This window comes from Pseudophryne corroboree, chromosome 2, assembly GCF_028390025.1.
Source record: "Pseudophryne corroboree isolate aPseCor3 chromosome 2, aPseCor3.hap2, whole genome shotgun sequence".
NCBI classification, from domain to species: domain Eukaryota; kingdom Metazoa; phylum Chordata; class Amphibia; order Anura; family Myobatrachidae; genus Pseudophryne; species Pseudophryne corroboree.
The window spans coordinates 917071543-917098457 of record NC_086445.1 but is presented as its reverse complement, the minus strand read 5'-3'; the positions used below and the strand labels follow the sequence as shown (position 1 = coordinate 917098457).

The window sequence follows — 26915 nt, the reverse complement described above, 5'->3', positions numbered from 1 at the left end:
GGGGGCATATCATGTGTATCTGGCATTGCTGGGGGACATATTGTGTGTATCTGGCACTGCAGCGGGGCATATTGTGTCTATCTGGCACTTCTGGGTGGCATATCGCAGTGCTGTAACTAGACCTTTTAGCGCTGTGTGCAAGAAATGGCATTGGCGCCCTCCCACCCTATGCAAGATAAGGGCAGTGCGCGCCGCAGGCACGCAAAAAATATATAGGGGCGTGGCTTCATGGGGAAGGGGCGTGACCACAAAATTATACCAATTCATACTACTGTGCACAGTAGTCTCCATTATTCAAATTACGCTGCACAGTAGTGCCACTACACCAGGTAGAGCCCCTTTTTACACATTACGGCAGACAGCGTCCCCCTTTTTACATATTACGGCAGACAGCGTCCCACTTTTTACACATTACGGAAGACAGCGTCCCCCTTTTTACACATTACGGTAGACAGCGTCCCCCTTTTTACACATTACGGCAGACAGCGTCCTCATTACACATTATGGCAGACAGCGTCCCCCTTATTACACATTACGGCAGACAGCGTCCCCCTTATTACACATTACAGCAGACAGCATTCCCCTTTTTACATATTACGGCAGACAGCGTCCCCCTTTTTACACATTACGGAAGACAGCATCCCCCTTTTTACACATTACAGTAGACAGCGTCCCCCTTTTTACACATTACGGCAGACAGCGTCCTCTTATTACACATTAAGGCAGACAGCGTCCCCCTTATTACACATTACGGCGGACAGCGTCCCCCTTATTACACACTACGGCAGACAGCATTCCCCTTTTTACATATTACGGCAGACAGCGTCCCCCTTTTTACACATTACGGAAGACAGCGTCCCCCTTTTTACACATTACGGCAGAAAGCGTCCTCTTTTTACACATTATGGCAGACAGCGTCCCCCTTTTTACACATTACGGCAGACAGCGTCCCCCTTTTTACACATTACTGCAGCCAGCATCCCCCTTATTACACACTACGGCAGACAGCGTTCCGCTTTTTACATATTACGGCAGACAGCGTCCCCCTTTTTACACATTACGGCAGACAGAAACTAAATGGATTTACTATATGCAAACATTGCAACCTTCGGGTCTGAATGTAGACATAGATATCAATGCTTTTTTGAAAATTTAAATTTGTTTAAAATAGTTCTTAACCACACATAATTATTCTTAAATTCATCTTATTACTTTTAAATATTAAGAATACCGCCATACCATAAAAAACTTTTAGTTTTTACAAATAAAAAAAGAATATAAAATAGAAAGAGCAATATTGGCACATGGTTGCCGCCAAATATACAACTTCCGGAATGACCATTTCCTGTTTTAAATGGAGGAATAATAAAGTTTTTTGAAAGTTTTTTTAAATTTTAACAAATAAAAAGGAAAAGGAAATAACACTCCCTCATCCTTGATAAAGGGCGCCAAAGCCCGAAACGCGTTGGAGAGAGAGAGACGGAGGAAGGAGACGCCATTACATGTCATCGTTGGACGCACGGCAGAGCAACCCGCTCGCATACCGCTAACTGGCGGTGAGGAAACCAGGTCCGGAAACCGGAAGCAAGCCGCGGTCAGCGGCTTACAAGGTAGGGACAGCAGGGCTAGACAGGACGGGACAGCTGTACATTAACATCACTTACTTCTGTTACCGGACCAATTTACATTTGGAATCCTCAACACTCCATATCCTCATCCTAAAAAACAAATCACCTCTAAAAGGGCTGTAAACATTATAACTAACCCACATTCTTTTTACAGGTATGAGCGGCATAATTCACAACAAGCGCTCCTTTGTTTAATTTTTTGGTATTCTCATTTTAAGTGGAGCAGCTAACATATACAAGCGCAGTACTAATCACATATTATATTGCTTGTTATTATTAATTACTGCAGCTATGACTAGTCATATCACACACCCTAGTAGATTAAACATAGCAGACATTTTTACAATTGACAAACCACCCCCTGAACAAAATGATCAGGAGGAGGGGTTTTGTACACAGTTTTTAAAACTGGAAAAAGATTACCAACAAGAAATAAAATATTGGTGGGAGGTCACAACCCTCACCAAATATTTGGAAATGGGTTTTATCCCTCGGGGTTTACGTATACAAAAAAATCCTACTTTTGACCCGATAGATTCGAATAATTTTTTTTCGAAATGGAACCATGTATTGGACAATTGTTCAAATGGACTCATGGCTTTAATTATAGAGGAAAGAAAAAGATCTTTAGAATTATTAAGTGCAAAAATACAAATAACTGAAAAGAAGTTTGAATCATTGAAAATTATGCCAGATTACATAAACTTAATGAAAATGACAAATGGAAAAATGGAAAAAATGGAGGAAGACATCATTCAACAAAAACAGAGGAAATTTTATAGGGACTATCAAGAAAACCCACAATATATGAAGAATGATAGAAGAACGTCTATCCCACATGTAGCAAACACAAAACAGAATAAAAGAGACCATTCACAAGCACGAAAGAAAAATAACACACCATATAGATCACAGTTGAAGAGAACGTATCAGCAAAACATATCAAACAAAACCTTGATAAGGGAGAAACCACGAACACCTCATCAGAAAAAAGAATACCTCCCGTACAATACTAGAAACTTCCAGTACGACCAAAAGAAAAAACCAACGATGGAAATTGATTCTTTTAATCAAGGCAGAGAACAAGCTAAAAAAGAGGAAAGACTGGAATATCAAGCCCTTATGAATAATGTTGAGAAAAACAAAATAGCAATTACATCTAAAAAAAGATCACTTAGACAAGAGGAAGATGATGAAGATCAAGAGGATGAGCATTTTTTAGGGGAGTTGATGGAGGTCCCACAACCTCCAACATGGAAGCAGACTTCAGGAGAACCGAAAACAAAACGACTGGCCCTTTCACCAGGAGAAGGGGGGTCAGGGGTGGTAAGAAACTACACCAAAAGAGACTTACAACAGAGAAAATAGTCAACCTGGCGGAAGAAGGAATATATGACCTAAGTAAGAAGGATCTGTCTGTGCACCATATATCCTTATTAAGGAAAGGACTAAAATTTTCACCACATTCAAATGCAAACAGTTTTGACATATATATAGATGTTCACAAATTTATACACAAATTGTGCATTAGAAAGTTCTTTTCAGAGAGACCAGAAGAACCATCCTTGGGGGATCAACCAACCGAATTTCAACACAGTCAATTCAGACCTACGTCAACATTTTTTCCTGCACATGTAAAAGGCCCTCACATAGAGACTTTTCAGCGATTAGTAGAGAAGGACATTTTTAACATCTCTAAAAATACGAAGAAAAAATACAATCTCACGAAGGAAGAGAAACAAGCCATACAGGAACTCAAGAAAGACACATCCATAGTCCTGAAGCCTGCAGACAAAGGTGGTGGCTTAGTAACAATGGAAAAAGAGAAATACCAACAAGAAGTTCTCATTCTACTATCTGATGAAAATACCTACAGGATTCTAAAAGGGGATCCAACAGGACGATATCAAAGGGAACTGTTGGAACTTTTGGAAGAAGGCAGAGACATAGGAATTCTAACAGAGAAAGAAAAGGAGTTCATATATGTTGAACATCCTAAGATTCCTACGTTTTACCAACTCCCTAAACTTCATAAAAGTTTGACCAATCCTCCTGGCCGTCCCATAGTGTCGGGAATAGGTTCACTTTCATCGAACCTTTCACAATACGTCGATTCCTTTCTGAAAGATCTGGTTCAACAACAGAAGAGCTTTCTTAAAGATACCCTGCATATTCTACAGACAATTGAGACATTTGAATGGCAAGAGGAATATATCTTATGTACCTGTGACGTAAGATCTCTCTACACATATATCAATCATGATTTGGGATGCGAGGCAAGCAGATTTTTTCTTTCAACCAGTACACAACTACCCAATGCACAGATAAATTTCCTTATTGAATGTATACAATACATACTCAATAAGAACTATTTCTGGGATCATGAAGTATACTATAATCAAGTGAAAGTAACCGCAATGGGTTCCTCCTTCGCGCCTAGCTACGCAAATTTATTTGTGGCTAGGTGGGAGGAGGAGGAAATTTGGAACAACAACCCATTTGAAAAGCATGTAATTTTATGGAAAAGATATATAGATGACCTACTGATCATCTGGAAAGGGTCAACACAATTACTTACATAATTCCTGCAATATATAAACAACAATGAGTATGGGCTGGAATTTACGTTTACAATCAGCAAACAAATGGTAGTATATCTAGACTTAGAGATTTTTGTGCAGAACAACCAACTACATACAAGAAATCATACTAAAAAAGTTAGCGGCAACAACATGTTAAACCGCACCAGTAATCATCATAAAAATTGGCTCCAAAATATTCCAGGAGGCCAATGCAGACGCCTCAAACGAAACTGTACACAGGAAGACACATTTCACCAACAATGTATCAACATGAGAGATCAATTTATGAATAAAGGGTATGACGAAACAATGCTGAACAAAGAAATAGAAAAAATCATTGCCATGGATAGGAAGAGTATGATTCAATATAATCATAGAATAGATAACACTAACTACAACACAGCTTTTATTACCCAATTCAACAGTCAATTCTACCATCTTGAAGACATCTTACGTAAACATTGGCATGTTTTACTTTTGGATAAACAACTGACTCCACACATCAAATCAAAACCACAAATAATATATAAAAAGGCAAAGAACCTAAAACAATACTTAGTGCAGAGCCATTTACACAAGGAAGGAGAGAACCAGATGGAACATAAAGGTAACTTTTTCTGTCTGAATTGCAAAGCATGCAAAACGACAGGAAAAAACTCCATTCAACCAATAATAGAGTTCAAATCAAAGACAACAGGTGCTTCGAATAAAGTAAGAGAGAGAATCACATGTGATTCAGAAGGAGTCATTTATCTCCTGGAATGTCCCTGCAGATATCAATACATCGGACAAACAAAAAGGAAGCTAAAGATTAGAATCTCAGAACACATGTATAACATACAAAGAGGTTTGGAGACACACAGTGTATCAAAACACTATAAAGATTACCACCAACAGGACCCATCAAGTTTGAAGTTTATGGGCATTCAAAAAGTCCAAAAAAACTGGAGAGGAGGAAATCCAAGTTTGGATCTTAGAAGAAAAGAAACTAAATGGATTTACTATATGCAAACATTGCAACCTTCGGGTCTGAACGTAGACATAGATATCAATGCTTTTTTGAAAATTTAAATTTGTTTAAAATAGTTCTTAACCACACATAATTATTCTTAAATTCATCTTATTACTTTTAAATATTAAGAATACCGCCATACCATAAAAAACTTTTAGTTTTTACAAATAAAAAAAGAATATAATTTTTTTTTCATTTTAACAATTAAAAAGGAAAAGGAAATAACACTCCCTCATCCTTGATAAAGGGCGCCAAAGCCCGAAACGCATTGGCGAGAGAGAGACGGAGGAAGGAGACGCCGTAACACGTCATCGTTGGACGCACGGCAGAGCAACCCACTCGCATACCGCTAACTCGCGGTGAGGAAACCAGGTCCGGAAACCGGAAGCAAGCCGCGGTCAGCGGCTTACAAGGTAGGGACAGCAGGGCTAGACAGGACGGGGCAGCTGTACATTAACATCACTTACTTCTGTTACCGGACCAATTTACATTTGGAATCCTCAACACTCCATATCCTCATCCTAAAAAACAAATCACCTCTAAAAGGGGCTGTAAACATTATAACTAACCCACATTCTTTTTACAGGTATGAGCGGCATAATTCACAACAAGCGCTCCTTTGTTTAATTTTTGGCAGACAGCGTCCCCCTTTTTACACATTACGGCAGACAGCGTCCCCCTTTTTACACATTACTGCAGCCAGCGTCCCCCTTGTTACACATTACGGCAGACAGTGCCCCCCTTTTTACACATTACGGCAGACAGTGCCCCCCTTTTTACACATTACGGCAGCCAGCATTCCCCTATTTACACATTACGGCAGCCAGTCCCCCTTTTTACACATCATGGCAGCCAGCGTCCCCCCTTTTACACATTATGGCAGCCAGTCCCCCTTTTTACACATTGTGGCAGAAGAGAGAGAGAGAAAGAAAGAAGGAAAGAGAGAGAGAGAGAGATATATACTTACCATCTCTCCCCGCTGGCAGTCAGGCTCCTCATGCTGGCAGAGATCCCGGGAGAAGGAGGAGGGAGGGGGACTGGAGCAGCAGCAGCGCTAGGTCATTGGTAGTAGCGCTGCTACAGCAGCCCCCTCTCCTTCCGCATTGGCTGCCTGCCGCTGTGAATGCTGGGATGAGGAAACTGCATCCCAGCATTCACAGCAGCGCCAGGCAGCCAATACAGAAGAAGAGGGGAGTGCTGCAGCGGCGCTACTACCAATGACATAGCGCTGTTGCGGCTCCAGTCCCCCTCCCTTCTTCTCCTTCTCTGCCTCCGGTGCTGCTGTCTCCTCCAGTGCGGCGTACGGTAAAAAAATGGCAGCTTGAAGTTGTAATGAGTCAATTTGACTCATTACAAGCCGCTGGCTGTGCACCCTCAGAGTAACTGCGCTGTGTGCCAGGCACACCTGGCACACAGGTAGTTACGGCGCTGGCATATTGTGTCTATCTGGCACTTCTGGGCGGCATATCGTGTCTATCTGGCACTGCTGGGGGCATGTCGTGTCTATCTGGCAGTGCTGGGGGGCATGTCGTGTCTATCTGGCAGTGCTGGGGGGCATGTCGTGTCTATCTGGCACTGCTGGGGGCATGTCGTGTCTATCTGGCAGTGCTGGGGGGCATGTCGTGTCTATCTGGCACTGCTGGGGGCATGTCATGTCTATCTGGCAGTGCTGGGGGGCATGTCGTGTCTATCTGGCAGTGCTGGGGGGCATGTCGTGTCTATCTGGCACTGCTGGGGGCATGTCCTGTCTATCTGGCAGTGCTAGGGGGGCATGTCGTGTCTATCTGGCAGTGCTGGGGGGCATGCCGTGTCTATCTGGCACTGCACTACTAGGGTCATTATGTGTATCTGACACTATACTGGAGACATTATGTGTAAGGAACACTTCTGTGGCTGTTATGTGTAAGGCTGCTAATTGTGTGTGTGTAGAGGGGGTATTTATTAATAGTTTGATAATATGAAGTTACGAGGCCATGCCCACTTTTCCAGGAGCGCGCATGGGGGAGCGCTTCGAAATTTTCTTGCTCGGGGTGCTAGTAAGCCTGGAGACGGCCCTGGGGATTAGCCCCCGTTAGCCGGCATTCCGGTTAGCGACATTGTCAGAGGTCAGGATTCCGGCATCGGTACCTGACCGCCAGGATCCCGATTGCCGGCAATGTAACTACATCCCTAATAGACTTAGGGGGAGATGCAGTATGTAAATGTTATATGAAAGACAAGTGGAGACGTTGCCCATAGCAACCAGATTGTTCTTATCATTTAAAAAAAATTAATAGATAAATGGGGATGGAGTTAATATACCAGCTGTCAGGATCCCAGAGTTCAGGAGACCAACGCCAGAATCCCGACAGCTGGAGAAATACCAACACCCAGAATTCTGACAAACGCAGGCAATTCCCACTCGGTTGGTGGGTCCACGCCACCGAGTGGGAATATAACCTGTGACAAGTGAAGTGAGCCACCAGGCCCAATGCATAGCGAGCACAGCGAGCCCGTGAGAGGACTCGTTGCCTCGCTATTAGGATTCTGGCAGACGGGTTGCCGCTATATACTGACAGTCTGCAGCCCGTCTGCCAGTAAAACAAACCGGACTCAGATAAATGATAGCTAGGAGATGATTTGTTGCTATAGCAACTTCTCCACTTGTTCTCTTTAGAAGGTTTGCTACGTCTTCCTCTTAACTCTTATTTCATATTGACTCACAGGTAATGAATGTAATACTTTACACATATTGAATTCACATACATTTTTAATGTATGTTAATAATGCACAATGTGAGAGTAGGGACTACAGCATCTAAAAATGCCTTGACTGGATGCAGCACTCACAATCTGGTCACCATTATATTCAGTGCCGTTTCTAGCGGCGGGCGAGCCGTGCAACCGCACGGGGCGCCCGCCGCGGCACATTGTGTGTCCGTAATCTCCTCTCCTCCCTCTTCCCGAGCGCTCCTGCTTGGGGGGGCGGAGTTTCGCGGAATGATGCGTTTGCGTCGTGACGTCACGACGCAAACGCATCATTCCGCGAAGCCCCGCCCCCCGAGCAGGAGCGCTCGGGGAGAGGGAGGAGAGGAGATTAGCCTGGAAGGAGGAGGCGGCCGGCGCGAGGGACGTGAGGCGGCGGGACCCGAAGAGCGGGAAGATGTATGTATGATCTCTATCTTTCTCTCTCTCCCCCTTCCTTCCCCCCCACTTGACACCTGCCTGCCGCACTGTGTAAAATGGGGATACCTACCTGCCGCACTGTGTAAAATGGGGACACCTGCCTGCCGCACTGTGTAAAATGGGGATACCTGCCTGCCGCACTGTGTAAAATGGGGATACCTGCCTGCCGCACTGTGTAAAATGGGGGCACCTGCCTGCGTACTGTGTAAAATGGGGATATCTGCCTGCCGTACTGTGTAAAATGGGGATACCTGCCTGCCGCACTGTGTAAAATGGAGGCACCTGCCTGTGTACTGTGTAAAATGGGGATACCTGCCTGCCGCACTGTGTAAAATGGGGGCACCTGCCTGCCGCACTGTGTAAAATGGGGATACCTGCCTGCCGCACTGTGTAAAATGGGGATATCTGCCTGCCGCACTTTGTAAAATGGGGACACCTGCCTGCCGTGCTGTGTAAAATGGGGGCATGTGCCTGCCGCACTGTGTAAAATGGGGATATCTGCCTGCCGTACTGTGTAAAATGGGGATACCTGCCTGCCGCACTTTGTAAAATGGGTGCACCTGCCTGCGTACTGTGTAAAATGGGGATATCTGCCTACCGTACTATGTAAAATGGGGATACCTGCCTGCCGCACTGTGTAAAATCAAATGGGGATACCTGCCTGCCGCACTTTGTAAAATGGGGACACCTGCCTGCCGCGCTGTGTAAAATGGGGATACCTGCCTGCCGCGCTGTGTAAAATGGGGACACTTGCCTGCTGTAATGTGTAAAATGGGGACTTTTTTTATTTTTATTTTTTTCCCCCTGTGGTGGGCGTGATGATATCAGACGAGGCCAAGCCCACTTTAATGAGACCACACCCTTGTCAGGCCACACACCCTTGTCAGGAGGCGCGCATGCTTTTTCTTTTTATAGCTATATGGGGGGGGGGGGGCACACAATTTTTTTTTATAGCAATGGGGGGGGGGGCGCATTTTTAAATCTCGCACTGGGAGCCAAATTGTCTAGAAACGGCCCTGATTATATTTATATATTAATAGCAGAAGGACGACTTTTATGAGTGACTAATTTCTATGATGCCGTTAAATAAGCAGGGCACATCATGTGACAAACTAAAGGTCTTGATCCGTAGACTCCGCGTTGTTATTGGTTGCTTTGTTTCTCAGTTATGTGGCAAAACGTCCGCCTACCATTTACAATGCATCACTATTGTGCTCTGGATGGAACATGTGACAGTTGGTGAACTCTACCTGAGCAACTGCTGGGAGAACTGAAACATGTGACCTGCTGGGTGGCCTGGAACTGTGACAGTTATTTGCAGCCATCCACTAAGCAGGGATTTTTCAACTCCTAAGGGGGTGAAAAAGGGTAAAATGTTCTGCCCAGCAAACCTTTGCCCAGATGAAACCATGCACATCAGCTTGTCTTATATGCTGGTTAAAGGGGGGTGCATCATACTTGTCTACTTTTTGTATGTCCTCTCTGGGAGAAGCCCAGAGAGGAGACGCAGCAGTTCACTTCAGGGGGCGGGACCGGATTGTCGTGTCATCAGGCACCACTAAATGTCATAATTAATGTATTTTAGCCCCACCATCTTCACCCCGTTGATGGACTTTCAATGCTTTTATCCTCATCCTGCCCGCATCACTAGAAAGCAAGCAGGATGCAGGCAGGATGTGGGAGAGCCACATAACCTTCCAGGGCTGTGGGGGACTACTATAAAAATCGTGAGTCTCCCGCAGCTTCCGGGAGGGTAGGCAAGAATGCGTTGTACACTTCTGGCAACTGCTCATTCTGGTCTCCGCCAGAGGCAGAAAGCTATCTCCTGCTGGGGTTCTTGGTACAGGAAGACTCATTCCATCAATAGGGCTTCAGTAGAGGTTGTGAAAGCTTAATTCAAGAGGTATGAATGGCTTAAGTGTGCTAGTTTTCTCTGCAGCACCTATTTTTGGGTTCAGTATGACTTACCAATGGATGGGAAGCCGGCGGTCAGTATACTGACAGCGGCATCCCGTCCATCAGAATCCCGACAGCCCACCATTTAGCCCCCTAACCCTTACCTTTTCCCTACCCTAACCCTCCCTTGTGGGTGCCTAATCTTAACCCTCCCCAGTGGTGCCTAACCTTAATCCTCCGTGCTTGGTGGCTAACCCTAACCCTCCATTCCCCGCTGCCTAAACCTCACTCTCCCCTCTTGGTGCCTAACCCTAACCTCCCCTTCTATGTGCCTAACCTTAGCCCTCCTTCCCTGGTCCCTAACCCTAAACTTGCCGTGCCTGCACCCTAACATAACCCCACTTCTGCTACCTAAACCTAACCCTCCCCACTCCCTGCGCGTGGCAGGATGGCAGCGCATCCCGCTGTCAGGGTGATCGGGATGCCAGCTGTCAGTATTTTGACACCGCCATCCCATTTGGCGCCGGTATTTCGATGCCGGGATTGTGTCCTCCCTCGGGATCCCGGTGGCGGTATATTGACCGCCGGGATCCCGTTCATAGGGAAGCATCTTTCAATCATTACCTTTCCACTAAACACTGCTGTGCTATATACAAAGGCTCAATGCAACTCTCCAGAGCTTTTTCCAGGCGGATCTTATACGCCAGCAGCTGTTCTATCTCATTAACAGTGTCTTCAAGCTTGTTGTCCAACTCCTTCTTCCAAAACTGGATGTCCTCCAACCTCTGTTCTGTAGAGAAAATGTCACAAGCTCAGTCCATCACACATGGAGTAAACTTTCAGCAGTAATATAAGGGGGCAGCCCATGATTTTGGGGATCTGGTAAGGTGTCCATACATTTGGACAGCTTATCAAGCCACCACTATTTTACATGTAATTGGCTGTAAATCTGCATGTATGAAGTGAACACAAAATGATATTATCTGTAAATCCAGCCGCACAATATCTGTACACTGGCCTGCTAATGTTACCCTACTGGAAACGTCTGACATCGAGAAACACATGTGGTGAAATCAGAAGGACCTTTTGATGCTGTAGTAAGACTGAGTAGTTGGATCGGTCTGTACAATGGCATTATTTGAACACAGAATAATAAGTAATTCATATTGAAAATCCCGTGCCTGTGCAGGGCTTCATTGAAAAAATAATATTCCCTCTCTAAGGATGTCATCAACTTTGTCTTTCCAGCAGTGTGATCAATTTACACAACAGGCTGCTCTGCCCCCCTCTTCTACTCAGGAGCGCACCGGAGGAGTCTTTCAATGTATAGGTATAGTATAGGTTTCTAAGCAAGGAACTAGGATAAAAAGAGTTCCCCAAAACCAAAAGCCATACCTAGTTTCTTGTTGACATCTTTTTGAGATTTCTGGGTTGTCCTTTCAATCTCATCCACTAGTCTTTGACTTTCAGCAACCAACCTCTCAGATCTTGACCTCTGAGCCTCAGCACTGGCATAGTGAGTATGGTTGGAAATGCTCCACTCTTTCGGGAGGAACTTTGGTGGGAGCTGGACCAGCTTAGCCATTGTTTGATGTAACTTTGAGAATGCAGTCTGAAAAGAAAACAATGTTTTTAAATGAAAGGCATCACACTAGTAGTCAGGGGGGAGTGGGTACTCTTTACCAGGGCCCAGGCTCATTGGAGGGTTCCGGGTCCCACTCCCTACCCCGTTCCCTGTTGCTGTAGCTGCATGTCGGGTGAGGAGAGAAGACTGGCTGCTGCTGTTGGTGCAGCCTCTCTCCCAGCCCAGCACACGCTGGTTAGAGAGGCAGCTGCAGCGGCGGCCAGTCCTCTCCTACTGCGCTCCCGAACACCATCCTTCCTGCCGCCACCACCTGCTGCCACCCCACCGGTTCTCACGCCGGCACCCCCCACCCCCTCCACAGCGTGGTGAGAGGACACTTTGCGACCACACAAAAGTTATATTTTTTTACTATTTTAAACGGATCGTCTGGCCACGCCTCCCACTAATTGACCACACCCCCTCTCATTACTGGGGCCCTGCAAAAATAGAAGTGGTAAAAGTTTAGTTTTATCAATTAACAACTTGTAAAGTTAATGAACAGAAGAGAAGTCTAAATCAAATCAATGTTTGGTGTGACCACCCTTTGCCTTCAAGACAGCATCATTTATAGGTACACTTGCACAAAGTTAGGAATTTTGTTGGATTATACTCAGGTGTTTGCATAACCAATCATACCAAACAGGTGATAATGATAATCACTTTCATGTAGGTTGAAACACAGTCATTAACTAAAACAGAAACAGCTGTGTACGAGGCTTAGAACTGGATGAGGAACAGCCAATCTTTGCTACAAAGGTGAGCAGACAATTACCCCAAACATACAGCTAATGTCATTAAGAACTATCTTCAGCGTAAACAAGAACAAGGAGACCTGGAAGTGATGATATGGGCCCAACAGAGCCCTGATCTCACCATCATTGAGTCTGTCTGGGATTACATGAAGAGACAGAAGGATTTGTAGAAAAAAATAACAGAACAAAATGTAAGTTGCTCAAATCAATTAGGAAAAACAATTCAGGTGCCTGAAAGGGAGGGGGTAGTCTGGCTAGAAATACATTGGGGATAAATCTCTGGTGTCCCCCAGCACACCGAGCTGTACCTGTACCAAGACATGAAAGACTATATATATATCTATATATATCTATATATATATATATATATATATATATATATAGATATATATATATATAGATATATATATATACACATATAAAAGAAACACAGAGGTCTTAGTTACATACAGTTTGCAAACGTATGATAAGCCACCAGGCCCCGACAAGGCTCCTCTGATGCTGGTGGTCCCTATTTCTAGGTCTGGGCCCGGGGTGCAGAACCCCACAAACCGGCAAAGGCCAGCTACCCCAGGGCAGCTCAATGCGAGAAGGTAAAGTGTTGGTTAATAAAAGGAAAACAAAATCTATATACAAAAATTAATATACTAGTGAAAGTGTAATTAAAAGTAGGATTTGTGCAAGCCTACAGCCATGGCCAAATGTTTTGAGAATGACACAAATATTAATTTTCACAAAGTCTGCTGCCTCATTTTTCATGTTGGCAATTTCCATACACTCATGAAGAGTGATCAGATGAATTGCAATGAATTGCAAAGTCCCTTTTTGCCATGACAATGAACTTAATCCCAAAAACAACATTTCCACTGCATTTCAGCCCTGCCACAAAAGGACCAGCTGACATCATGTCAGTGATTCTCTCGTTAACACAGGTGAGAGTGTTGACGAGGACAAGGCTTGAGATCACTGTCATGCTGATTGAGATAAAATAACTCGAAGCTTTAAAAGGAGGGTGATGCTTGAAATCACTGTTCTTCCTCTGCTAACCATGGTCACCTGCAAGGAAGCATGTGCAGACATCATTGCTTTGCACAAAAAGGGCTTTACGGGATATTGCTGCTAGTAAGATTGCACCAAAATCAACCATATATGAGATCATCAAGAACTTCAAGGAGAGAGGTTCAATACTTGTGAAGAAGGCTTAAGGGCGCCCAAGAATGTCCAGAATGTCCAGAAAGCTCCAGGACCGTCTCCAAGAGTTGATTCAGCTGCGGGATCGGGGCACCACTAGCACAGAGTTTGCTCAGGAATGACAGTAGGCAGGTGTTAGTGCATCTGCACACACAGTGAGGTGAAGACTTTTGGAGAATGGCCTGGTGTCAAGAAGGCCAGCAAAGAAGCCACTTCTCTCAGGAAAAACATCAGGGACAGACTGATATTCTGCAAAATGTACAGGGATTGGACTGCTGAGGACTGGGGTAAAGTAATTTTCTCTAATGAAACCCCTTTCAGATTGTTTGGGGCATCTGGAAAAACGCTTGTCCGTTGAAGGAAAGGTGAGTGCTATCATCAGTCCTGTGTCATGCCAACAGTAAAGCATCCTGAGACCATTCATGTGTCGGGTTGCTTCTCAGCCAACGGAGTGGGCTCACTTACAATTTTGCCTAAGAACACAGCCATGAATAAAGAATGGTGCCAAAACACCCTCCAAAAGCAACTTCTCCCAACCACCCAAGAAAAGTGTGGTAACGAACAATGCCTTTTCCAGCATGATGGCGCACCTTGCCATAAGGCAAAAGTGATAACTAAGTGGCTCAGGGAACAAAACATCGAACATTTGGGTCCATGGCCAGGAAACTCCCCAGACCTTAATCCCATTGAGAACTTGTGGTCAATTCTCAAGAGGCGGGTGGACAAACTATAATCCACAAATTCTGACAAATTCTAAGCATTGATTAGGCAAGAATGGGCAGCCATCAGTCAGTATGTGGCCCAGAAGCTGATTGACAGCATGACAGGGCGAATTGCAGAGGTCTTGAAAAGGAAGAGTCAACACTGCAAATATTGACTCTATGCATAAACTTAATGTAATTGTCAATAAAAGCCTTTGACATATGAAATGCTTCTAATTTTACTTCAGTACACCATAGTAATATCTGACAGGTCTAAAAACACTGAAGCAGCAAGGTTTGTGAAAACCAATACTTGTCTCATTCTCAAAACTTTTGCCCATGGCTGTACATTCACAGAAGATCTGTGGTTAGTTATCCAAGAAGTTTGGAACAACCTCCCTGCCGAGTTCCTTCACAAACTGTCTGCAAGTGTACCTAGAAGAATTGATGTGGTTTTTAAGACAAAGGGTGGTCACACCAAATGTTGATTTTATTTAGATCTCTCTTCTGTTCATTCACTTTGCACTTTGTTACTTGATACCAATAAACTATTAACACTTCTATTTTTGAAAGTATTCTTACTTTGCAGCATTTTGTCCACATCTGCAAAGTGTTGTATGTTCTTAATCTTTACATGGTTGCGTGAGTTTCCTCCCACAATCCAAAAACATACTGGTAAATGAACTGGCTGCCGAAAAAAAAGAAAGAATTTTAATGTGTACGCATACCTCCCAACTTTGTTGCTGGCTAAAGCGAGACCCCTCGGACATCGAAGGCACCGGCAAATCTGAAAGGGGTGGAGCTTCAGGGAAAGGAGTGGAGTTTCGGACAAGGGGGCGGAGCCTTGTGGGACTGTGGGGGGCGTGCCCAGCACTCTCCGAGATGCTGGGCTGCTCCCGGGCTCCACCTCAGTGTGAATAGATGCAGTGGGTGGCATCTGTTCTACTCCTGTCCTGCTGCTCTGCAATGCAGAGCAGCGATGTGCGCACTCCCCCCAACTAATCCCCCACCGCGGGACCCTGTCAGCCGTGGGTGGGACAGTGGGGCAGTCCCAGGAAACAGGTTCCGGGAAAATGGCTATAATTTTCTACAATGCAATAGAGAAATGATAGACAGAATCTGATTGTGCAACACCGCCACTTGTCTGTTTTAGAGGCTTTAATAGATCTACCCCTAGTTGTCACAGGCATGCGCAGAATCTGATTGCGCAACACCGCCACTTGTCTTTTTTTATAGGCTTTAATAGATCTACCCCTAGTTGTCACAGGCATGCAATCAATTTGCCAGCTAACGGAATCCCGGCAGTCAGGATACCGACGCCGGAACTCTGACAGCCGACAATGCTGACAGTGTGAATGCCAAATTGTTTCCTCACAAATATTTAAAATGCCCGCTCTAATATATATTGTAAACGCCTGCACATCTTATTACCATGTGCCATGAATGTGCACTATACATAGCAAAACACTGCATCCCATAAGAAAAAACAATACACCCACACATTATCTGAGTTCCAAAGCTCATTGATGTATATATTTGTTATTAAAAGGATATGGATTCAATATATTACAAAGTACAGTATACCTATAGTTACATGGTTACACTCACACAGTAAGCAGTTAAAACATACCGTTACAGTTACATGCCATCATACAATACCATTCCCTCAATGTATCTTATATCTCTCTCTCTCTCTCTCTCTGTAAAGTAATGCTGGGACTCCATCTTCCTCTGAGACCAAAACAGGAACTGCCTTCCTGTGTGATCAGCAATGTGTTATCTAGTTTGGGGGAGGGGACTCTCTCTCATTCATGATGAGTCACTAGTTTCTTTGTATGTGCTAATCAGGTTCAGCCTTGAAGACATCCAAAGGGGCTGGCCTGAGCTTCCTGTCCACTGTCCTAATAAGAGTGATTTTTAGCTTTCATACATGTAATCATAACTATTTGTTGCAATGTCCTATAACTTAATAACAAGTATCAAATTAATCTACACATTAATCTGGTTGCTTTAATAGTAAATATGACAGGTCTATCTTGCTTCGTTCAAATAATACACATACATGACATTACTTCATTACATAATTTTAAATCATCATGATGTCTGGTGCTTGATATCACTATAACCATGTACTGTAAGAAATAAGTGTCGAAATCATCTCTGTGGCATGTCCGTGTAAATGCATGTGTTACCATATTTTGCTGTGCTCGCTGCGCATATTTGCAAGTATAGCGACTCATAATGTGTGTAGTTTGTATGTTCTCTTTATGTAATATTTTTTACTTCGACAACAGCCAGAATCCCGGCGCACAGGGGCTTTTCCCACTCGTGGGTGTCCACGACACTCATATAGCGAGAACAGAACCTATGGTGAGCGCAGCAAGCCACCGAGCCCACAAAGGGACTCTTAGCACTCGTCCAGCTGCCGGCATTCTGGTGGGCGAGCTGCCGCTGTCAGGATCTTGACAGCTGGCATCCCGCCCTCTGGTAAATAGTATGTAACCCTTCGCACACATCTGTTGAAAACTACTCCATTTTCTCTAATGTGCTAGAGGATGCTGGGGACTCCGTAAGGACCATGGGGAATAGACGGGCTCCGCAGGAGACAGGGCACTTTAAGAAAGAATTAGGAATACTGGTGTGCACCGGCTCCTCCCTCTATGTCCCTCCTCCAGACCTCAGTTAGAATCTGTGCCCGGACGAGCTGGGTGCACTTTAGTGAGCTCTCCTGAGCTTGCTAGATAGAAAGTATTTTGTTAGGATTTTTTATTTTCAGAGAGATCTGCTGGCAACAGACTCTCTGCTACGTGGGACTGAGGGGAGAGAAGCAGCCCTACTAACTGCGGATAGGTCGTGCTTCTTAGGCTACTGGACACCATTAGCTCCAGAGGGATCGAACACAGGAACGCACCCTTGGTCGTCCGATCCCAGAGCCGCGCCGCCGACCCCCTCGCAGAGCCAGAAGCCGGCGTGAGAAGCAAGAAGACTTCAAAAGCGCGGCAGAAGACTCCAGTCTTCATATGAGGTAGCGCACAGCACTGCAGCTGTGCGCCATTGCTCCCACATTACACCCACACACTCCGGTCACTGTAGGGTGCAGGGCGCAGGGGGGGCGCCCTGGGCAGCAATTAGAGACCTCTTGGAAAAGTGGGCATATATACAGTTGGGCACTGCATATATGCATGAGCCCCCGCCATTGTTTTACACAAAATCGCGGGACAGAAGCCCGCCGCTGAGGGGGCGGGGCTTCTTCCTCAGCACTCACCAGCGCCATTTTCTCTCCACAGCTCCGCTGAGACGAAGCTCCCCAGGCTCTCCCCTGCAGAAGCACGATAGAAGAGGGTGAAAAGAGAGGGGGGGGCACATAAATTTGGCGTAAAAACAATATATACAGCAGCTACTGGGTTAACACTACGTTACTGTGTGATTCCTGGGTCATATAGCGCTGGGGTGTGTGCTGGCATACTCTCTCTGTCTCTCCAAAGGGCCTTGTGGGGGAACTGTCTTCAAATAGAGCATCCCCTGTGTGTGTGGTGTGTCGGTACGTGTGTGTCGACATGTCTGAGGTAAAAGGCTCCCCTAAGGAGGAGATGGAGCTAATATGTGTGTGAGAGGGTGTCTCCGTCGACAATGCCGACACCTGTTTGGATATGTGTTAGTGCTACGGTGAATTTTTTTGCACAAAAGATTAGAGAACAGACAGGAAATCTACCCATGTCTGTCCCTATGGCGCAGAGACCTTCAGAGTCTCACAATGCTCACTATCCAAAATAATAGACACTGATATCGACAAGGAGTTTGACTCCAGTGTCGACTACGATAATGCAAAGTTACAGCCAAAATGGCAGAAAAGTATTCAATATATGATTATTGTAATAAAGATGATTTGCATATCACTGATGACTCATCTGTCCCTGATACAAGGGTACACATTTTAAGGGGAAAAAAGCTGAGGTAAATTTCCCTCCTCTCATGAGGAAAAAGAGCGGGAATCTCCAGACAAGAGACTGCAGCTTCCCACAAAGAATTCTCAGGCAGTATCCTTTCCCCACTAGGGCCAGGATGTGATGGGAATCTTCCTCTAGGGTGTCACGTTTGCCCAAAAGGTAGCCCTAGCTATTTTCAGGGATCCTGCAGATAGTGTGCACATTTTGGTACACTACTCAGACCGGCGATTGTGTCGGCATGGGTTTATAGCGCTGTGGCGGCGTGGACAGGTACCTTATCAGCAGAAATTGAGACCCTAGTATGTATATATATATATATATATATATATATATTAGTATGTTCCCTTAGTGCGCTCTTATTATACACTACTGAAATGTCTAATTACTTTATGTCAGTTAGTGTCTGAGTTTACTAACATAAATACTATTATATTTCCAAACGGGAAAGCAAGCTTCAACACAGAGAGAATCCTTTGTCGGTAAGGATCAAAAATAGATAAAAGAAGAAATATCTCTATGGAGCGCTCTTATTCTATAATCTGATATAATTAGATGACTGTTGGTGGATGTTATATAAAGAGAGGATGACCTTACACATTTATACACCCATATTAGAATCACATATATCTCTTTATTAAAAGATTTTGATTTAAAACTTATCATAAAACTTTTCCTTTTCTTTTACATTGGAGATACAATTGTATATTTCAACATTATTTGTATAAGGAAAAAAACAACAATATAATGAGCTTTCACCCAACGCGTTTCGTCTATATCGACTTCTTCAGGGGTGTTTTCTAAATAACAGCTCTCTGTTTATATTGGAATAACTGTAGTATTCAAAAGGTATGAAGTTCTAATTGAACCAAAGTTGTACTGAAAAATATTTATTACCAAGTTGAAAAAACTTGAAGAAAATTATTCCCAGAATATGATAGCGTTTATTGGGATTTCTTATTATAGGCCACCTAATGAATTATATTCTTCTCCAGCATGTAGATATATATTTCATTCATTTTTCTTGGCTCATTGGGTTGGCATTTCCTCAGTTTTTCAAAGTATCAGTGAAGTCCAACAGAAGGGATCCACTTGTAAACTTAAGATAAAAACATCCCTTTAATTTTCCAGCAGTTGTCCTATAGGTCTGCCTGCATAGGTATCCAATATTGATTTTATAATTATATTAAAGATTTATTGGTAAGAAATGATATAACTGGTGCTTCCAATGCTGGACCGACACATTTCCTTACCCGCAAGCCGGGTTGTTACAAATGCACTGGCTGCATAACTTGCAGCTATATGGAAACTGGAAGGGACTTTTGTCATCCACATACTGGCAGACGCATTTCCATCAAACATGTCTTGACCTGTAGTACCAGATTTGTTATCTACTAAATCAGATGCCCTTGTGGTCTGCTCTATGTAGGTAAGACCACCTGCATGTTCAAGGAGAGAATGGCCACACACAGAATGGCCATCAGACAAGCCCTCGAAGGAGGCAATCAAGATCAGCCAGTCGCTAGACATTTCAAGACCTTCCAGCACAACTTATCCACACTCAAATACAAGATCATTGACCATGTTCCGATCAGCATCAGGGGGGGAGACAGAGCCAAACAACTGCTACGCTTGGAAACACGCTGGATACACAAACTTAACACGGTGTCTCCAGTGGGACTTAATGAATATAACTCTTGGAACTGTTATTTGTGATGTCCTTTACACCCATCAGATCATTTTGCCACCCTTTCTTCCCAGCGTTCTGATGGTGTATATTTATGGACAGGTTGCACTAGACTGTGACATGAAATGGTGCTACCTATACCTTTGACGCCTTTGCAGCGTCCATTTACCTATAATACATGTGGACTGGATTTGATCTCATATTGCTGTTTTTTTCATTGTTCCCTTATGTGACATGAATAAGTAAATTGTTCATTTGCTTGTAGTACAGTCCGTATGCCTACATAGCACTTTAGGATCCCATTTTTTGATGCTTTCCACGTATCTTTATAACTAAGCTTACTAATTAGTTCATTGGTACAAGTGTTCATATGTGGAATGTCCTGGATTCTTTGCTATTTAACTTTGTTATAGTTTGATTAACAAATACTTTCTTTTGATTATCGTTTGTATGTTTGGGTTTTTTTTCTTTACACACTTTTGTTTATACCAGTCTCCAGGCAACGGCTGGCGGTCAGGTGGTGCAGACCAGGCACCCGTCGCATTGCATGTGACGTCAACAGCCGCCGACCGCGGCTCTGGAACCACGAGTTAACACTGTGAGGTCTCTTTCTATAAAGGTATATGTTTCCCCTTTGTTATGTATCCTGACGAAAGTTTTTATAATAAAACTGAAACGTTGATCTACATAGGCGTGCTAGCCTTTGATTATTACTGCATGTATAAGTCCTATGAGTGCCGCCAGCATCTTCCATATATTTATTTCCACTTTGAGTGGTAAGGAAGGCACCTGGGCAAATATTGGACAAGTATTACGGAGTGCCAGCCATCCTTGAATTTTATATTTGTTCCTGTATCCGGATTGGTGTGGACCAGTTCTGATTCCAGCTACACGGCAAGGCACCCTTCATCTCTATATTACCACAGTCAAGACTTTGTTCCTCTGACAATTTTTGTTTGAAGAATCTGACACTTTTTTATTCTGCACTTCGGGTGTAATGTCAGAAGAAAGTATTAATCCACAAGTGAGTGGCTTCAGAAACATATTTTTACCGCCAGGAGAAACTCTCAGCTTCTCGGACGCAGAAGCCAACTCCATCTACTTCAAAGAGAATTTCCACACCACAGGAGGGGATATTTCTACTGAACAGCTGTACCATGAATTATTGCGCCTAAAGAAAAAAGAGGTAGATTACCTCTTGCACGGCATAACTTTAACGGACTATCACCGGACCAAGCAAATACCCAGAGGATTCCGGGTCAAAAACATCCCCACGATAGGTAAACACAATCCTGAATTTTGTAGGAGATGGGTAGCTGTGCTTAACAAGTGCAGCTACGACCTGATTTTATTGGTTATTGAAGAATCCGCCAGGGAATTGAATTCTATTAAAACTAAAATCAACTCATTTGAATCCTTGCACAAGGATTCATTTACACAGGACTCTGAGACTGATTGGCTTACCAAACTGAGTGAGCAAGTTGATTCGTATAAACGGAATCTTGTTAAATACAAGAGAGATAAACTGACTAAGGTACAACGCGATTACCAAGAAAATAGCGTTTACACGTGGGCACAAAATCCAGGTGGCAGTTCCAGAACACGATTCCGTCCACCACAAAGAAGGTTCCGTTCCAGAGACACGGACTCATCAAGTGCGGAGTACAGCTCCCAAAGCGAAGTAGAAGGGAATAGATCCACCGCATCAGGTAAACCCCCTTTAGGGGTTCATACACGAGCACAAAGAGAGGACACCGGAGGATCCGCACGAGGCGCGGCGGGCAGAGGCAGAGGGACCAAGTCAAAAACGCCAAAGAGTCGCAAGTGACAGCTGTCTTTAATTTGTCCAATAGGACTTTAAGTACAGCCGAAATGTCGGTTTTGAGCAAAGGTCTTTCCTTTGTTCCTTTTACATCATTTAATGACGTTCAATGGAAAATTGATTCTTACAAATTCACACGTTCCCTAAGGATCAAAGAATATTTTGAAAAATCTCCCCCCCCAGTGCCATCCAACAGTGCCCCTGTTCCAGTGTGTATTAAAACTAAATCTAGATTCGACCCCATCTCTAACAATGCGTCCATCAAGAGCTTCTCTAAAACTCTGGATAGAGCAGTAGTCTCTCAGACACAAAAAACACGCTCCATTTCCAACAATTTAACATCTGCAGAACGACAGGCACTGCATGATCTGAGAGCTGATAAAGACTTAATTATACGGACTGCAGACAAAGGAGGTGGCATTGTGCTACAAAATCTGTCGGATTACAAACAAGAGATTTACTCTCAACTACAGGATGTGCAAGTATATGAGGAATTGCCTGATGACCCCACTCAGAGTTATAAAAGTGAATTAACCACCATCTTGACGCAAGCAGTTTCCAATGGCATCATCTCGGAACAAGTAAGTCACAACCTGACTCAAGAATGTCCTGTGTCACCTATACTCTACACCATACCCAAACTTCATAAAAATTTCACATGCCCTCCAGGTCGCCCCATCATAGCGGCAAGAGATTCTATATACTACAAAATCTCACAATACCTGGATTTCTATTTACAGCCATTGATACAAAAACACCACATGTTTCTAAAAGATACCACCACCTTAATCAATAAACTGATATCTATCACACCTGTCCCAGACAATAGCAAACTGTGTACTTTAGATGTCATATCTCTATACACCAACATTCCACATGATGCCGGCATTCATGCCGTTAAAATGTTTTTGACCAATAATGCTGCTTATGAGGGGCCTGATCTTGATTTCTTTTTAGAACTTCTGACTCTTACCTTGACACGCAATTACTTTCTTTTCAATGGTAAATGGTACCGCCAGCGACGGGGCTGCGCAATGGGTTCTTGCGTAGCTCCGTCGTTCGCAAATATATACATGTTCAAAGTAGAACAGGAATTATTACTTTCCAATAGCTATATATCTGGGGACTTACTTTGGATTACCAGATATATAGACGATCTGTTGCTGATCTGGACTGGCTCCGAGCAACAGCTAGAGTTACAATTACAAAGGATCAATACCCTTGACCCCACCATTAAGTTCACATGGGACATCAGTGACACACAGGTACATTACCTCGATGTCAATATCTCCCTTACTAACGGTGTACTACATACCAGCCTTTACAAAAAGGCAACAGACAGAAACACCTATTTACACGCACAAAGTCAGCATCCTCCGGCGTGTATCAGAGGTCTGCCCTATTCACAGTTTCTCCGTGTTTGCAGAATTTCTGACACATACGAAAATACCATCACTGACATTGATTCCTTGATTGTACAATTCTTACAACGAGGCTACAATTATGAAGAACTACTTAAGGCTAAGACAAAAGCATTAGCCATTCCTAGAACACAGCTACTAGCACCTACAGTCCCCAAGTCCGCACTTCTCAATAAACAAGTATTTGTGCAGGAATACCATCCATTCAGTCGCATCATCAACAAAACAGCCAAAGAGCTCTGGCCAGTTGTAGCCCTAGATCCTGACCTGAAATTTGCTAGAAAGACCAAAATTCTCCTCAGCTTCACCAGAAACAAAAATCTTATAGATTTATTGGTAAGAAATGATATAACTGGTGCTTCCAATGCTGGACCGACACATTTCCTTACCCGCAAGCCGGGTTGTTACAAATGCACTGGCTGCATAACTTGCAGCTATATGGAAACTGGAAGGGACTTTTGTCATCCACATACTGGCAGACGCATTTCCGCATTTCCGCATTTCCATCAAACATGTCTTGACCTGTAGTACCAGATTTGTTATCTACTATATCAGATGCCCTTGTGGTCTGCTCTATGTAGGTAAGACCACCTGCATGTTCAAGGAGAGAATGGCCACACACAGAATGGCCATCAGACAAGCCCTCGAAGGAGGCAATCAAGATCAGCCAGTCGCTAGACATTTCAAGACCTTCCAGCACAACTTATCCACACTCAAATACAAGATCATTGACCATGTTCCGATCAGCATCAGGGGGGGAGACAGAGCCAAACAACTGCTACGCTTGGAAACACGCTGGATACACAAACTTAACACGGTGTCTCCAGCGGGACTTAATGAATATAACTCTTGGAACTGTTATTTGTGATGTCCTTTACACCCATCAGATCATTTTGCCACCCTTTCTTCCCAGCGTTCTGATGGTGTATATTTATGGACAGGTTGCACTAGACTGTGACATGAAATGGCGCTACCTATACCTTTGACGCCTTTGCAGCGTCCATTTACCTATAATTCATGTGGACTGGATTTGATCTCATATTGCTGTTTTTTTCATTGTTCCCTTATGTGACATGAATAAGTAAATTGTTCATTTGCTTGTAGTACAGTCCGTATGCCTACATAGCACTTTAGGATCCCATTTTTTGATGCTTTCCACGTATCTTTATAACTAAGCTTACTAATTAGTTCATTGGTACAAGTGTTCATATGTGGAATGTCCTGGATTCTTTGCTATTTAACTTTGTTATAGTTTGATTAACAAATACTTTCTTTTGATTATCGTTTGTATGTTTGGTTTTTTTTTCTTTACACACTTTTGTTTATACCAGTCTCCAGGCAACGGCTGGCGGTCAGGTGGTGCAGACCAGGCACCCGTCGCATTGCATGTGACGTCAACAGCCGCCGACCGCGGCTCTGGAACCACGAGTTAACACTGTGAGGTCTTTCTATAAAGGTATGTGTTTCCCCTTTGTTATGTATCCTGACGAAAGTTTTTATAATAAAACTGAAACGTTGATCTACATAGGCGTGCTAGCCTTTGATTATTACTGCATGTATAAGTCCTATGAATGCCGCCAGCATCTTCCATATATTTATTTCCACTTTGAGTGGTAAGGAAGGCACCTGGGCAAATATTGGACAAGTATTACGGAGTGCCAGCCATCCTTGAATTTTATATGTATATATAGAGATATATATATTTATATTAAAGATGCTGTCTTAAGAGATATATATCATAAAACATACCCAAAGAGACATGAGTATACTGGGTCCCAGAGGCAAAGCTATATCGATTTCTGCTTGACGTATCCTGTAGAATATGCAATGGACAGATGATGCCAACTTAAGTGGCATATGGAAGGCTGAGGATTGTGTGGAGAAAGGTTCTCGGACCTGGTCTCCACAGCTATAGCTGGTAATTCTGATATTTGCCTTGTATTCCTGCACAGCCTAGGAAAGCACGTCATTATCAAATGCAGCCTTTCGAACAAAGAAACAAGAAAGTCCGAGGTGCGTCCTTTCTTGCCAGAGGCGGGGGCAGAGGAAACCAGCTGCACAACACAGCTAGTTCCCAGGAACAGAAGTCCTCCCCGGCCTCTACGAAAATCCACCGCATGTCGCTGGGGCTCCACAGGCGGAGCTAGGCCCGTTGGGGGCACGCTTTCGTAAGTTCAGCCACAAGTGGGTTCACTCCCTGTTAGATCCCTGGGGAATAGATATTGTGTCTCAGGGATACAAGCTGGACTTTGAGAAGATGCCTCCTCACTGACGGCCCTGCCGGCTCCCCCCCCCCGAGAGGGAAACAGGGCTAACTGCAATTCACAAATTGTATCTTCAACAGGTGGTGGTCAAGGTTCCCCTCCTTCAACAAGGAGGGGGTTATTATTCGACCATGTTGTAGTCCCGAAACCAGATGGTTCGGTCAGACCCATATTGAATTTAAAATCCCTGAACATATACTTGAAAAGTTCAAGTTCAAGATGGAATCGCTCAGAGCGGTCATCGCAAGGGAGGGGGATTTTATGGTGTCTCTGGACATAAAGGATGCTTACCTTCATGTACCCGTTTATCCACCTCATCAGGAGTACCTCAGATTTGTGGTACAGGATTGTCATTACCAATTCCAGACGTTGCCGTTTGGTCTGTCCACGGCACCGAGAGTATTTACCAAGGTAATGGCAGTAATGATGGTGCTCCTGCGAAAGCAAGGAGTCACAATTATCCCATACTTGGACGATCTCCTCATAAAGGCGAGGTCCAGAGAGCAGTTGCTGATTAGTGTAGCACGCTCTCGGGAAGTGTTACAACAGCACGGCTGGATTCTGAATATTCCAAAGTCGCAGCTGATTCCTACGACGCGTCTGCCCTTCCTGGGCATGATTCTGGACGCAGACCAGAAGAAGGTTTTTCTCCCGACAGAGAAGGCTCAGGAACTCATGACACTGGTCAGTGACCTCTTAAAACCAAAACAGGTGTCGGTGCATCACTGCACGAGAGTCCTGGGAAAGATGGTGGCGTCATACGAGGCCATTCCCTTCGGCAGGTTCCATGCGAGGACCTTTTCAATGGCATCTGTTGGACAAGTGGTCCGGATCGCATCTACAGATGCATCGGCTGATCACCCTATCCCCCAGGGCCAGGGTGTCTCTTCTGTGGTGGCTGCAGAGTACTCACCTTCTCGAGGGCCGCAGGTTCGGCATTCAGGACTGGGTCCTGGTGACCACGGATGCAAGCTTCCGAGGGTGGGGGGCAGTCACTCAGGGAAGAAGTTTCCAAGGGCTGTGGTCAAGTCAGGAGACTTGCCTTTACATCAATATCCTGGAACTAAGGGCCATATACAACGCCCTAAGTCAAGCAGAGACCCTGCAGGGTGGCAATGGCAGAAGCCACCAGGATTCTTCGATGGGCGGAGAATCACGTACGAGCACTGTCAACAGTGTTCATTCCGGGAGTGGACAACTGGGAAGCAGACTTCCTCAGCAGGCACG

The 26915-nt window shown here is 44.3% G+C and overlaps 1 protein-coding gene across 2 annotated transcripts in view; it reads right to left on the bottom strand.

The window, feature by feature from the left end:
- Positions 1-26915, bottom strand: part of TEKT1 (tektin 1) — a 105425-nt gene that overhangs the window by 45177 nt on the left and 33333 nt on the right. For both annotated transcript variants that reach the window (XM_063956133.1, XM_063956132.1), the window contains exons 2-3: positions 11678-11894; positions 10907-11072 (exon numbers count right to left, since the gene is read on the bottom strand). In XM_063956133.1, coding sequence (XP_063812203.1) covers positions 10907-11072; positions 11678-11867 — 356 coding nt within the window. In that variant the 5' untranslated portion in view covers positions 11868-11894. The remainder of the gene's footprint in view (positions 1-10906; positions 11073-11677; positions 11895-26915) is intronic.